We start from the raw sequence: 13,196 nt of genomic DNA, 5'->3' as shown, positions 1-13,196 counted from the left end.
TCTTTGTAAAGCAAAAGGTGGGGCAAATGCTTTAACAATGAAATCTTTTAATAGGCTTGGGTTTGGCTAGAGGATTTGCACTGCAGTAGCAAAATTGAAATATGAATCACATGTCCAGAGGCCAAATTATCTGCTGCTGTAATTTCACTATCTATAAATGTTAGTTCCACATGATGAGGGAACAGCTCACTGTGCAAGGAGTTCATCTATTGTACTGTGCTAGAGTTGTTCACTATAATAAATATACTGCTGTTTCATTATCAGAACCAGCTGGAATGGTTTGAACTCCAGAAACATCACAGTGGAGTAGTTTTCTTACCACTACACAAGTTCCATGTTTCATGTTTTTGATTTCCCAAGAGCCTGACACACCCAGCTCATGTAGTAATCACTGAAGGTGAACTCAAAGGCTTTATTGGAGAGGCAAAGAGTCTGTGGGCTTTTTCACATCCCTGCTGGACTCGTGACCAGACCTAAATCCTCTAGGCCATCCTGCCCTAGCTAAGGAAAAAGATTAGTAATTCAGTACCTTTCTGCTCTAAACACATTTTAAAATAGGCCAAAATGGATGGGAAAGAGGCAGATTGAAATTCACAGTGCTACCATTAACAATGTAGGAAAAGATTCACAGTCCATGATTCTTGCTCTTTTCTGCTGTGAAGACTGGAGACCTGTTCCCAGACATTTTTCCACTTGAAATAATGAAGGGGAAAGATTAAAAAAGTGTCTAGTCCTGCTGGCCTGAAAGCTTGTGTATTAATAAAATGGTCAAATAAAAAAGGTATAGCTCACTTATTGTGCTACCACAGAACTATAAATCAATACAAGTCTCAGTTACTTCTGGTACACTCCAGAGCCAAGTCTTTCTGGAATACGCACAAGATATTTCAGCAGGCAATTGGCACCAGTTTTAAGAGGAAGTTAAATTAATTTACTCAAGTTATGTTAACCATTACAAAATTTATTTAACAAAAATAAGTTTACATGAGGAATGTACAGTTCCTGAAGACTCCTCATTTGTTAACAAGACAGCTGGAGTTAAGGGGAGGTTTGTCACAGCGCTAGGCAGGAGCTCACTGGTTAATCTATACTCGTTCCAAGGCTTCTAACATAATGATGCTGTTTCCTCGTATTACCTAAAAATAAGGAATATAAAAAGATTAGAATTCTTTCGCAACCAATGTGGTTTAGCAAAACTAGAGATGGGACAAAGATCAAGAGTATTTAATGCTACCAAACAACCCAGCTAGGAAGTGGTCTACAGCATGTATATTTCTCCAGATTAGCTCTTCTAGAAACATGAACAGCAATTAACTTTGACTCATAAACCTCCCAAAGATTATTCAGCGATAGGTATGGTGTGGACTATCTAGTTTCCTAGAATTCACCTGGTTCAGGCACATTTGCTAGAAAATAGTGCTCATCGAGATATTGGAATTATGGCAACAGGTGGGGACTGAGGAAAAAGAGTCTGAAATAAGGAACCTCCCCCCCCCCACTCTAAAAACGTTTCAACCCACACCATCCAATAGGGGTGAAAACTCTACTTACCACCATCCCTATAGTGTTCTGTTGTCCACCTTGTGCCATCTCCACACACTCATCTATCACTAGATTCATGAAGGGGTCAAACCCTCGCAATATCCCTTGGACATGTCGGCCACCATTTAACTTTACTAGAAAAAATATTTGGTAAATAATTAAAAAAAACCTACCAGCATGCAGCTGTAGTATGTAGCTTTCTTGGTTAGAAAGTGTTACCTTTGAGACGGGAGCTTTAGAACCATCTTTTAAAGCTATGAGGGTTTGAAACACAAGGCATACTACATGTGAACGGACCATTGCTTACTAGAACTAGTATTCCCTATTCCACAGGCTTCATATGCAAAAATGCAGTATAATAATGAGGAAGTCTGGATGGTGGTCAATATTAGTAGACCGAAGGCTGATAGCACATATAGTACCCCTCAAAACATAGGAGTAAAGTTACATTAAAGCTTCATAGTGATTAGGCATTTAGCACGCTGGTGACAGTTGTGGTGCATTCCTGTTATCTTTGGGGAATGTTTTTGTACCATCCTTGATATAAGGATGCTTGTGTGAATACACAGTGACTAGCACTTCTTAGGAATGTGCGTTTCTGCAATATCGTCCCTGTTCTTGCCAGATTCTGTGAGCAGGTCCTGCCTCATACCAGGCCTCTAATACACGGGCTTATGTTTCAGGCTCTCTTCCTCCTACAATGGGAACTTTAAAACGACAGCATTCCTTAGATCTAGGCGCATAAATAACTCACGTGACAGCTTCTTGTCCATGAATCTGAAAAGCACAAGGGGGAAGAGACGCACGTTAACAGGGCAGAAAGAGGGTACGAGTTAACCTACAACAGGAACGACGTGGCCAATCGGCCCGCGCCCGGGCTTCCCGCGGGCGCGTAGGCAGGTGTCGAGCCATGGCCAATGCGCCGGCTCAGTGCGGGGTTCTCTGGGCACGTTACCACGGCCCGGCAGCCTGACCCACGGGCAAACAGCTCATTGCAACTCTGCGGGTATTGGGGTGGGGGGGGGCACAGAGCCTTGAGTAAAGCTCTGCTCTGGGGCACCCAGGCTGATGGCACCCAGAATGGAGAGGGGTGGGGGAGGGGGTCCCTACGCACGTGCCCCTTGCCAGGCTGGATGGGGCGGGGCTGCCCCAGGGCCCTACCCGAGGTGGCACCACGTGCCCAGCACGGGGGGAGAGGGGGGGAGGAGCTACCCTAGAGGGGGTCTCGCCCACCCCGCGCAGAGAGGCCCCGCGGGGCAGCGCGGTGCATGCCGGGACGCAGGGGGAGTAGGCAATAAAGGTGGGTCCTACTGAAATTCTGGCCCAAGGGGCTACTCCCCGCTCGCTCCATAGTCTCCCCCCCCCCTCCGCCGCGAGGCGATGGCCGCCCCGGCCGCACTCACTTCTTCAGCTCGGGCGGGTGCGCTTTACTCATGGTGCCGCCTCAGTCAGCCCCGCCACAACCGCCTGGCGCTCCTCCGCACGGCCCCCGCTGGCGTCACCCCGTCCGCGGCTCAGCGACCAATCAGGGATTACGCCGGGGCCGCGTGCTCGTCCCCTTTCAGCCAATCAACAGTAACGCCGGGAGCGCATGCGTATGGCTTCAAATCACTGACCCAATCAGCGCGATCGCCGGTGTCTCCTGCGGGTGACCTCACTCAATTGCGGGCCGTGCCGCTTCCTCCCGGCCGCGCCGCAGGGAGGGCACGTGACTCACTTCCCCCGTATTCCTCAGAATAGAGGCCCCTCTCCACTTAGTGGCAGCTCCGGAGCACGTTAGTTGCAGAACGGGCATGGAGAGCGGATGATCAGGCCCATTCCCCACACGGAGCCGTCAGCGGCGCATTTGCCGCTGCACACTGAAGCACCAAAAATATTGGTGCGCGGCTCCCCACGGCAATACGACCCTGCTTGTACCACTGAGTTGCACACTTCCAGCAGATTAGCCCCAGGTACAACATTTACATGCAAATTCGGGTCTCGCTCTGATTTACAGGCGGCCAGTCTACAAGAAAGTGGTGAATCAGCAACTCCAATGCGGGATTCAGAGCAGCCGTGTTAGTCTGTATTCGCAAAAAAAAAAGGAGGACTTGTGGCACCTTAGAGACTAACAAATTTATTAGAGCATAAGCTTTCGTGAGCTACAGCTCACTTCATCGGATGCATGCAGTAGAGGAAGTGATCTGTAGCTCACGAAAGCTTATGCTCTAATAAATTTGTTAGTCTCTAAGGTGCCACAAGTCCTCCTTTTCTTTTTCCAATGCGGGAGAAACCTTCCCTACCTTTGCAGCCACCCCTTTCATGGCTCTGATTCTATGTTACAGCCCTTTCCCTGTCTTGTCTGTTTCGATTGTAAGCTCTTGGGGGGAAGGGACTCTCCCCTAGTCTGTTTGCAAAGCCCCCAGCACCATTTTGCATTGCCCCCCCCCCCAGGCGCTAAACAGGATTACTAATAAGGTTGCCCTTTGGTTCCCAAGCAGGGAGTTGGAACTAGAACTGTTTTAAATGTTAGCAGCGAAACCCACTGGCTACAGCTATAATACAAAATGAAGAGCTCAAGAGAGGAAAACGCACTAGAACACGTACAGTCAAAACCTAGCACTTCTCACAATGGAGCCACGCCGAGCCGTGTCGTAAGTAAAAATACAGAGGAGTTGTCTAACATTTATTTTGGAATCAAACTTTCAGAAAATAAATCAGTTTTAAAAAGGACAGAACAAAATGGTTGTGTTCATTATAGCTGTTCCTGAGAAGGTACAAAACAGGTCATTCAGCTGACAATACATAGAACCATCCTAAGATACTCGCTACAGTGTCTCCAGTCACAAGGACAGGACAAGATGGTGCTGCTGTTTACTGGATGTCATTTCCCCTTTTTATTTTGGTGGTGATCATCTCTCTGTATCGTGCTCATTTACCTTGAGGACCACGGATTCAGAACTGTCTCTTCCTGCAGCTGAATGGTTCCACATCTGAAGCAGCCAGTAATGCTGCTCTATGACTCACGGAGTCATGCCTTGCCCCAGCATTCAAGCCAACTTCCTCTGCATTGCTCCCTCTCCCCGCTTGCTCCGGGAGGAACAAGAGGTGAAATCCACTTCAAGCCTGCGCTGCAACATGCTGAAGAATCTGATTGTGCACTGATTTATGCTGCTGTAAATCCATTACTTTAGCAGAGAAACTCCCGATTTATACCAGGATGAGGGAGAACAGAGACAGGCTCTCTGTGTGTTTAATTAGGAATACCAGCTCAAAAAGGAGGACAGAATCCACCTATTAAAACCTTCAGTGGTTGTTTTGCAGAGGCTCAGGTGAGGAGTTATTTATGCCACCCTGCATGGAACAATGTACCTGGTATAACTCTTAAAGATAGACTTTAGGCCCAACGCTGCTGTTCCTTACACCGCTACAAATCAGGAGTAACTCCACTAAAGCCAATAGAGTCATACTGGTGTAAAACCAGCAGGAGTGGATCATTAAGTGGTATTGGCCATTCCTTTTCTACAGACCATGCTACTTCTTGTGACTCATTGCTCCAGAGAACCCATACTGGGCTGCATGACCTTGCTCTCTTAGTAGAATTAGACACTGCAGGGTTGGTGGCCTGATGAAGACAAGGGGCTGATTCTCCACTCAGTCACGCTGGGTTTACACACAGGCATATCTCAGTTTATTACAGTAGCATTACTTCTGATTTATACCAGTCTGAGTGGCAGTAGAGGCCGAAGATGTTTTAACTGCAGAGACTTGACCTACCAATGCAAAAATATTCTCCCTGATTCCTGGTGGAAGAAACATTGTAATAGAAAAAGACTGATTATCTAATACATTGCACACACTCCCTTTTGAATTGTTCCTTCCAACGGCAAAAGGCACCTGCACTAGAGGGACAAGGGGGACCTGTCAGTGCTAGATGGTAAGTCCTGCAGATGTGAGAGCAGCTGAGGAGGAGAAAATCCTGTCCCCAAAGCATTTTTTTGTAATCACAACAGCCTGGAGAACAAGTGAGGCAGGAATACTGGCCCTTTGAACTCTAGGGTATCAGTTCAAACCCAACCCTGTGATAGTTTCACTTCAAATCCTCCTAGCCCATCACATCACCACCATCAAACAGACACAGAGACTGGACTTTTGGAGCCAGATCCTCAGTGGGTTTACACTGGCGAAGCTCCACTGTAACTAATGGGGCTGCACTGATTTACATCTGCTGAGAACCTGGCCCTTAACTCCTGCAGGGCACTATTGAGACATATTGGTTAGGCGGCACTGGGGAAACTTGCATTGCTGTTACCCCTGTCTTAGGGACAAAGGCTCTTCAGGCCTGTCAAACTGGTGCCTTTCAGCAGCCCTAAATTCAGAGGGAAGTCAAGGTCAGTGGAGGACACTGCTATTATCAGCATGGTGTGTACATCCACTAACCATTAACCCTTTGAGAACTGGAGTCTGTCCTCTCCACAACTGGTGACATCCCTCAAATCAGCCCCAGACCACCAAGCCCTTAAACCAAACCAGCTCTTGAATGGACAACTTCAATACTTGGAAAATACAAAATCACCCTAATCATCCATTTTCATTCCTCAATTTCCAACACGGATCTCCGTGTACATGTCTCTCTTTTAATAGGAACTACACTTCTCCCTCTCTCTCCCCAAACAGACACAGCTTTATTGTGCAATGGCTGCCAAAGTCTCCTTCATTTTCTTGGCCATGCTGGGGATGAGATGCACATGATCGTCCACACACTTCGTCACGCAGCTCTCCAGCTGTTGTTTCACCTGCTGCTCCTTGCTCCCTGAATCCAGGGAATCTTTGGCTTTGTCATTACAGTGCATCGTGCAGCGAGCCAAACGGTCCTGCAAATGAGAATTCCGGACAGTTAGAGTTCACGCAGCTGCGAGCAAAATGCATTGGGTGGTGTAATGTCTGGACAAACGAGCTCTTATCCACTTCTTAGATGGCAGGCTGTCATGCCATTGGACACAGAACACAAATATTTGTAATGGAGGGATGGATGGAAGAAGAACGAAGCTTGCTGCAGGCTGGAAGGTTTACACATTTGCAGAGACCTCCAAAGTCATTTTGCTATGTGGTGGTCTACGTGCAATAAGTCGGGCAAGGTGTCTCAGCCTAGCTCATTGGTTCCAAGGCCAGAGGGGACCACTGTGATCATCTAGTCTGATGTCCTTTACAACAGAGGCCAGAGAACTCCCCAAAATAATTCCTAGAGCAGAGCTTTCTGCAAAACACCCAATCTCGATTTAAAATTGCCAGTGATCCATCAGAACTGGAATGCGTTACCTAGGGAGGTGGTGGAATCTCCTTCCTTAGAGGTTTTTAAGGTCAGGCTTGACAAAGCCTTGGCTGGGATGATTTAGTTGGGGTTGGTCCTGCTTTGAGCAGGGGGTTGAACTAGATGACCTCCTGAGGGCCCTTCCAACCCTGATATTCTATGATTCTAACTCTTGGTAAGTTGTTCCAGTGGTTAATTACTCAGTTCCACATGGCCAGCAGTTTACATTGAGACGAGGACTGAATGATGTGTATTTGACACAGGGCATTTCACCTCTAGGTCATCAGTATTAACCAAGATCAGGTCAGCAGCAGCTTAGAGATGATGCGATGGCTGCTTGGTGGATCTCAGCCCAGTTCCTAGTAGGCATCTACACTACATAAAAAAAGCTGCACCACTGCTGGGACCTCTACTGAGGTTCTCAGGAGAGAGGCCCTTGAAGATCACATTGTTCTATGACCCCCACATGCCATCCTTCTGAAGCAGGACGGAGTCAAATTCAGTGTGTGACAAAAAGAGAAAGGACGGTCCTGGGGTTAAAACATGAGAGACCTGAGTTTAAGTCCCTGCTTGGCCACAGCCGTCCTGTGTGATCTTGGGCGAACAATACCGACTCTGTGAACAGCACTGCCCTACCTCCCCGGGTGTTGAGAAGGTAATTACACACCATGTGAACAGACTGCGAGGCTCTCAGTACAATGGTAACAGGGGGCCATAAAAATACCTCAGATAGATCAAGCTTTCCCTCTGCCCACCCCGGAGCTGCTCCAAGGACAGAGAACTCCAGCCACCCCGCTTTCAGACTGGCACCTTTCACCAGCATTAGATCTGGAGTACTGAAAAATATATCCTAACGATACACATTCTCTTTGCAGGAGGTTCTCCTTTCTTCAAGAGCTTTCAAGCCTTGTGTTGCACAATGAGCCTGGATTTAACGCAGAACAGAACCCTGAGTATCCAATACCCCCCTCCCTCAAAGTCATCTCTTCTCCAAAACGAGATGCCCCGTTCATGTTACCAACTCACTGCTTGGGTACATCCCTTTTTGTCCAGGTTACTTCTGCAACGGGGTTTGGCACAGCACTGGCTCGCCCCACACTCCAAACCTGGGTGCATCCACCGGCAAATCTCTGCGCCCAGCTTGAGACTAACCCGGGATAAGATTCCGTGGGCAGCTAGGGCCCAAGAGACCGCCCCTGTCGATGCTATTTCCCGACGGAAGGTCAGGGATAGCCCGCACCGGGGTCCACCGGTCACCTTCTCCTCACCTGGAACCTCTCCAGCTCTTTGGTGACGACCGCCTGCGCGTGGGCCAGGGGCGCGTGGCAGCGCTCGATGCAGTGGTGCACCTGCTGCATGGAGGCCGTGTCGTTCTCGCAGCAGTCGGCCTGCATGCACCGAAACATGTTACCCTGCCAAGAGTGGGAAAGAGAGTTGGCTGGGCTTCTCCAAAGCCGTCGCCTGTAGCAATGCACTTCTGAACGCCCCGCAATACACTTATCCCATTCAGTGGGGGGCCCGGTGCATATCGTGCCGACCTCCCATCCACCTGGGATTTGCCGAACGGTCTGGCTTTGCCCCCCCAACTCTCCTTGAGCGTAGCCCTGACTCAGCCCACCCCACTTCGGTGCGGGGCCCAGAGCCCTGCTCGCACACACACACCACACACCCAGTGGGCATGGGGCAGAGCTCATTGACCCCTTCCCCCCCCTTCACTAAGGGTCCAGGGCCCCTCTACATACACACACACAAGGGCAGGAGAAGTGGGGGGCGCTAGGCTCACGGGTTTTCCTCCCCTGCGCACAGAGGGGCCCAGATCCCTGCACACACACACACCAGTGGCATGGGGGCAGAAGCTCACTGACCCCTTCCCCCCCTTCACTAAGGGTCCAGGACCCCTCTACATACACACACACAAGGGCGGGAGGAAGTGGGGGGCGCTAGGCTTGCTCCCCGCATTGCCAGAGGCGCCCAGGGCACGCATTGCAATGGGTCAGAAAGCGGGGAGCTGCTGAAGGGTGGGGGGAGAGGGGCAGGTCGATGGTGGGGGGCTGGCAGCACAGAAGAGGGGGGGGGAGGTGGGAAGGGCCAGTGGGGACCCCCCCCCCTCCCCGTTACCTGCATCTTCCGGATGTTCTCCCGCTCCAGCCCCTGCACCATGCTGTCGATGGCCTCCTGCATCCTGCTCTGCTGAGCCTCGGCCATGCCGCCCGCGTCCACATGGGCCAGAGGACACGGGCTGCCCCGTGCGTTCGCTTCCCGGGTCAGCGCTTCCCCGGCTGGGGGGGCCACAGCGGCCTCTGGTGTCCGGCTGCGCGCACTGCAACTTTGCATCGCTGCTTCCCTAGGGGAGCACCCCCCCGCCCCCGGGGATGGAGGCATCTGTGTGCTGGAGGGGAGGGAAGGGGAGCGTTGCCAGTGCCCCTCTCAATAGGCGCCCTGATTTGGGGACTCCTTCAGTGTGCCCCCTGGCGTCGTTCCTCCCCCCCAGCCTGTCCCTGCAGGGAGGCTTCTACCAAAGCCCTGGGTAGAAAGGGAAGGAGCAAGGACAAGAGCAGCCGGCTGGCGATGGGGCACTACTGACCCTGAAAGGGGATCAGAGGAAGGAGGAGCTGGCTAGGAATTGTCCCCTGAAAGAAGCAGTTTAGTTGGAAAAGGGCAATTCGTCAAACCGTAAATGTCGGATGGAAACCATTGCTTGTGCTGTCACCTACGCTAGTGCAAAGGGAGCGTGCAAGATGCCCTGCCCGCCCCCCCCCCCCGGAACACTAGTGTCGTGCATGCACTTTGCATTAGAAAAATCAGTCCCAGTGACTGCACGGAGAGGAGGGACGGCGTGAATAAAAGCTCTTGCATTTGATTCCTGTTTAACTCAAGCAGGACACTGCACAGAGCGCTGTATTGCTGCCCTTTGGAGAGAGAAGTAGCCTAAAAGTAGATACAGATTCACAGTGGGCCACTGAGGAACCGCTGGGTTTCCATCTCCATTCAGTGCCATGCGCCATATAAATAAATAGAGAGCAGCTATTAATCTTAGCATGGCTTAAGCACGTCAGCGGTGACAGAAACCCGCTCCCGCCCCCCCCCCCCCGTCTGTGGGAAACCCCAAAGCAGGGGTGGCTAACGTGTGGTTCCAGAGACACATGCAGCTCTTCATACGTTAATATGTGGCTCCTTGTGCAGGCATCAACTTTCTGGGGGGGGGCCCACTGCTCAACTCCTGGCTCTGCCGCAGGCTCTGCCCCCACTCCACCCCTTTCCACTCGCTTCTCCCCCCCCCGCCTCCTGTACGCCACAAAACAGCTGATTGGGAGGTGCTGGGAGGAGGAGGGAGGTGCTGATTGCCGGGGCTTGCCAGTGGGTAGGAGGCTAGGGTGACTAGATGCCCCGATTTTATAGGGACAGTCCTGATTTTGAGGGCTTTTTCTTATATAGGCCCCCCACCCCCTGTCCTGATTTTTTACACTTGCTATCTGGTCACCTTATGGGAGTTGCGGGGCGGGGGGGGGGAGACTGATGGGAGGCTGCTGACATATAACTGTGGCTCTGTACATTGGTAAATTCTGGCTCCTTCTCAGGCTCAGGTTGGCCACCCCTGCCCCAAAGTGTCACAGTTGTCAATGGCAGGGTTCAGACTGCAGACCTCTGTCTCTAACAGCATGCGCCTCTGATAATGAGCTAAAAGATTCACCTTTGTTAGCAAGAAGCAGGCATAAAACTCTGTGTGGTCCAGACACTAGGGGAAGACAGAGAGCTACACTAAGTCTGCTTGGGTTACAACCATTACACTAAGGAATATTATGAGCAGGGATCACAAAGGAAATTACCCAGACAATGTTCATCCTGGAAGGGGTGGGAAAATAACCTCCAGTGGCGAGCTCAGTGTGTGTTCTGTCCCGGATCCCTGGAAAGAAGCATTGCATTCCTGGAGAAAATATTCCCTTGCATTCAAACTAAATGAAACTAGAAAGAGAAAGAGCTGCCCCATGCTTCATCATGGGGTGGGGGACATTTCTAAAGAATGAAATTCTCCGCGTTTCAGCCAAAACATGAATGTCAGCCCTCTGGTCAGGAAGGAAGCTGCCTCTTTCTAGAAAAGGTTTGGGGCTCCAGTTCCACAGAACAGCAGGAAATGTCTTTACTTCCGCATGCAGATCTCTTAATAGCGTTTTTGTTCCCATTGCAGTGTTTTGGTGGGCTGCTAGCCGGGCACGTAGGAGTGGGAAGAGAACAATGAAAACAAGGCAGCCCCAAACAGTGAGCTAGCAGCCTAAACATGGGGTGGAGGGGACTGGTCAGTGGAGATGGCCTCATGGTCTACAGCTCAGAGGCTAGAAGGGTTACGTGGGAGGGATGGCTTCAGCAGGGGTTCCCAAACAGTGGGATGCAAACTTGATGTTCCAGGCATTCACTTCACACCATTTTTAAGGTGGTGGTACCTGAACCAATCAAGTCTGGGAGCCACAACCGTCTGAACCTTCATGGATGGCCTGGTGGGGACAACCTAATAGCCCAGCTCTCAGTGGATAGGAGACAGCCTGGTAGTCCAACCCTCAGGAGCCTAATACCTGGACTTCCTAGAACCATGGGTTCCAGTCCAAGCAGTATCAGCTCAGCCCTTTGGCCCACCAAGATAAGTGAACTAAATTCCACGCCGTTTAGCTATGTGCATGCGCCTTTCACAGAGGCTCTGGGCAGACACAGAAGCCCCCAGTTCAGTCCAGTGTTTGCCTGGTTGTCCTTCACCTAAAATTCCCCCCACCCCTGCCATTGACAACTGTGATGCTTTGAGTAGGGCTCTGGGCTGCAGTTGGTGGCTACCCTCTGCCTGTGGGCCGTATACTCCTTGGGCTGGCCCTCTGGAAGGGGGAGTTTCATGCTGGGTGCACAATGTTCTCTGCCTACAGCAGCTGGGTTAAATGAGTTTTCTGGGAGCGGTAATGAACTCTTCCCTTCTGCCCCCACCCAAGTCTCCGCCTTTATCTGAGTCTCTCCCTTCCTTATCACCCTCCTGCTCTTCTAATGATCAAGGTCTGCTCACTGCCTCTTGCTTGAGGGGTGACATCCCTTATCCTCAATGAGGGCTGGGTGCTCTGGGGATGGTGAATGGAGGATGGACTGAATGACGGCCCCTGACTGTTCTCTGAAGTCAGTCAATGCACCAAGCAGCAATAAAGGAAGGGTACAGTCAGAGAGATGCCATCCCCATCTCATGGCCCTTTGGTAGGTTATGTCAGCTGAGTGGGTCGTTCTCAGGCCAGTGTGTCATGCAGGCTCACTAGTGTGTTAAACAAGCATCTACGGCACAAAACCACCATCACACATAGCACTAGATGGCGAACTTATCTCAGAGCCCACAGACCAAATGGACCATGGAGACCAAAGCACCCACTGTGAGCTCCCCTCACACCCACTACTAACCCAAAAAAATATTAATTGGGTCTTTTCTACTTCCCAAGGCCAGAAATTATGCTACCTTATACCAACCAGTGCTTAAATTGTCTCTGGTTATGAAATGACTTGATCACTCCACGTTGTAATAGAAAGAATAAATTAGCATCAGCAGCAAGAGGCCTGAGAAATGCATCGGAATACAAGACTTCCTGGGGGAATTCTTTGAAGATGAACTGTTGTTCTCATTTCCAGAACCCCAGGGTCATGCGGTGGCAAAGAATAAAGGAACTTTCAAATTCCAACATGTTTACGTAGCGTCAGCGTCTTTAATTCCAGCTGCTTCATCGGATGTTATGGAGCTGTTTGAAGTGAGAGATTTCAACATGTCTCACTCACCAATTTAAAGAAGAGAAAGACAGACCAGACCAGACCACCAAAACTGCTATGATGGCCCATGCATGATGCAAGGAGCATGCACGGAATATGCAAGAATGGCCCGCCCGAGGCATGGGCCGTATATTAAACCTTAAATAACTGAGCCTTGCACCATCAATTTTATTTGTATGGAGGGAGGGAGAGACTGTCAGGGAGCTGAATTGTTCTAAGAGCCTTATAATGACGAACCTAAAGGAGTATGTTTAGATGTCGTTGACAGTTGCAAAATAGGTGTGCATGCCTGTTGCATGCCTGATACATGCATTTGTTGGGCCCCGTGAGCTCATAGGTGTGCAAGGATCCATTCAAAAAACCCCAGTGTGTGTGAATCTCTTGTGGCCACCACTTAGGTGCCCATGGTTTCAACTGTGACCTGGAAAGATCTCCTCTGTGTTCTGAATGTAGAGCTCCCACCCCCAACATTGGCTGTAAGTGTGAGGGGCTCGACCTTCCCAGCTGGAGTCCTGTTGCTGACTGGTGTCCTGTCACGTCATTGGAAACAGCCAGGCTGTGCCAAGAGACCCACTCCCTGCCC

The 13,196-nt window shown here is 50.4% G+C and overlaps 2 protein-coding genes across 2 annotated transcripts; both read right to left on the bottom strand.

The window, feature by feature from the left end:
* Positions 1 to 940: 940 nt before the first annotated feature.
* On the bottom strand, positions 941 to 3,087 carry SNRPG (small nuclear ribonucleoprotein polypeptide G). Its single transcript, XM_038384943.1, has 4 exons — positions 2,946 to 3,087; positions 2,297 to 2,319; positions 1,552 to 1,676; positions 941 to 1,136 (listed from the first exon to the last, which is right to left on the bottom strand). Exons 1-4 carry the CDS (start codon positions 2,975 to 2,977, stop codon positions 1,086 to 1,088), a joined length of 231 nt encoding a protein of 76 aa, XP_038240871.1. The 5' UTR covers positions 2,978 to 3,087; the 3' UTR covers positions 941 to 1,085.
* A 1,107-nt stretch (positions 3,088 to 4,194) lies between these two features.
* FAM136A (family with sequence similarity 136 member A) lies at positions 4,195 to 9,138 on the bottom strand. The gene is made up of 3 exons (XM_038385115.2): positions 8,951 to 9,138; positions 8,101 to 8,244; positions 4,195 to 6,395 (listed from the first exon to the last, which is right to left on the bottom strand). The coding sequence occupies exons 1-3, from the start codon at positions 9,035 to 9,037 to the stop codon at positions 6,207 to 6,209; spliced, it is 420 nt and encodes a 139-aa protein (XP_038241043.2). The 5' UTR covers positions 9,038 to 9,138; the 3' UTR covers positions 4,195 to 6,206.
* Positions 9,139 to 13,196: the final 4,058 nt, after the last annotated feature.

The sequence above is a fragment of the Dermochelys coriacea genome, chromosome 26 (assembly GCF_009764565.3).
Source record: "Dermochelys coriacea isolate rDerCor1 chromosome 26, rDerCor1.pri.v4, whole genome shotgun sequence".
Classification (NCBI taxonomy): domain Eukaryota; kingdom Metazoa; phylum Chordata; order Testudines; family Dermochelyidae; genus Dermochelys; species Dermochelys coriacea.
Note: the sequence above shows the minus strand (reverse complement) of the source record. Positions and strands in the feature narration are given on the sequence as shown.

Bases quoted from the DNA above. Each gene is read 5' to 3' on its own strand.
- SNRPG (XM_038384943.1), bottom strand. From the start codon at position 2,977: ATGAGTAAAGCGCACCCGCCCGAGCTGAAGAA. The intron at 1,677-2,296 runs GTGAGTTATTTA...TATTTTTTCTAG, and splicing joins CATGGACAAGAAGCTGTCAC to TAAAGTTAAATGGTGGCCGA. The intron at 1,137-1,551 runs GTAAGTAGAGTT...CCTTATTTTTAG, and splicing joins AGAACACTATAGGGATGGTG to GTAATACGAGGAAACAGCAT.
- FAM136A (XM_038385115.2), bottom strand. From the start codon at position 9,037: ATGGCCGAGGCTCAGCAGAGCAGGATGCAGGAGGCCATCGACAGCATG. The intron at 8,245-8,950 runs GTAACGGGGAGG...CACTCTTGGCAG, and splicing joins AGAACATCCGGAAGATGCAG to GGTAACATGTTTCGGTGCAT. The intron at 6,396-8,100 runs GTGAGGAGAAGG...TCTCATTTGCAG, and splicing joins AAGAGCTGGAGAGGTTCCAG to GACCGTTTGGCTCGCTGCAC.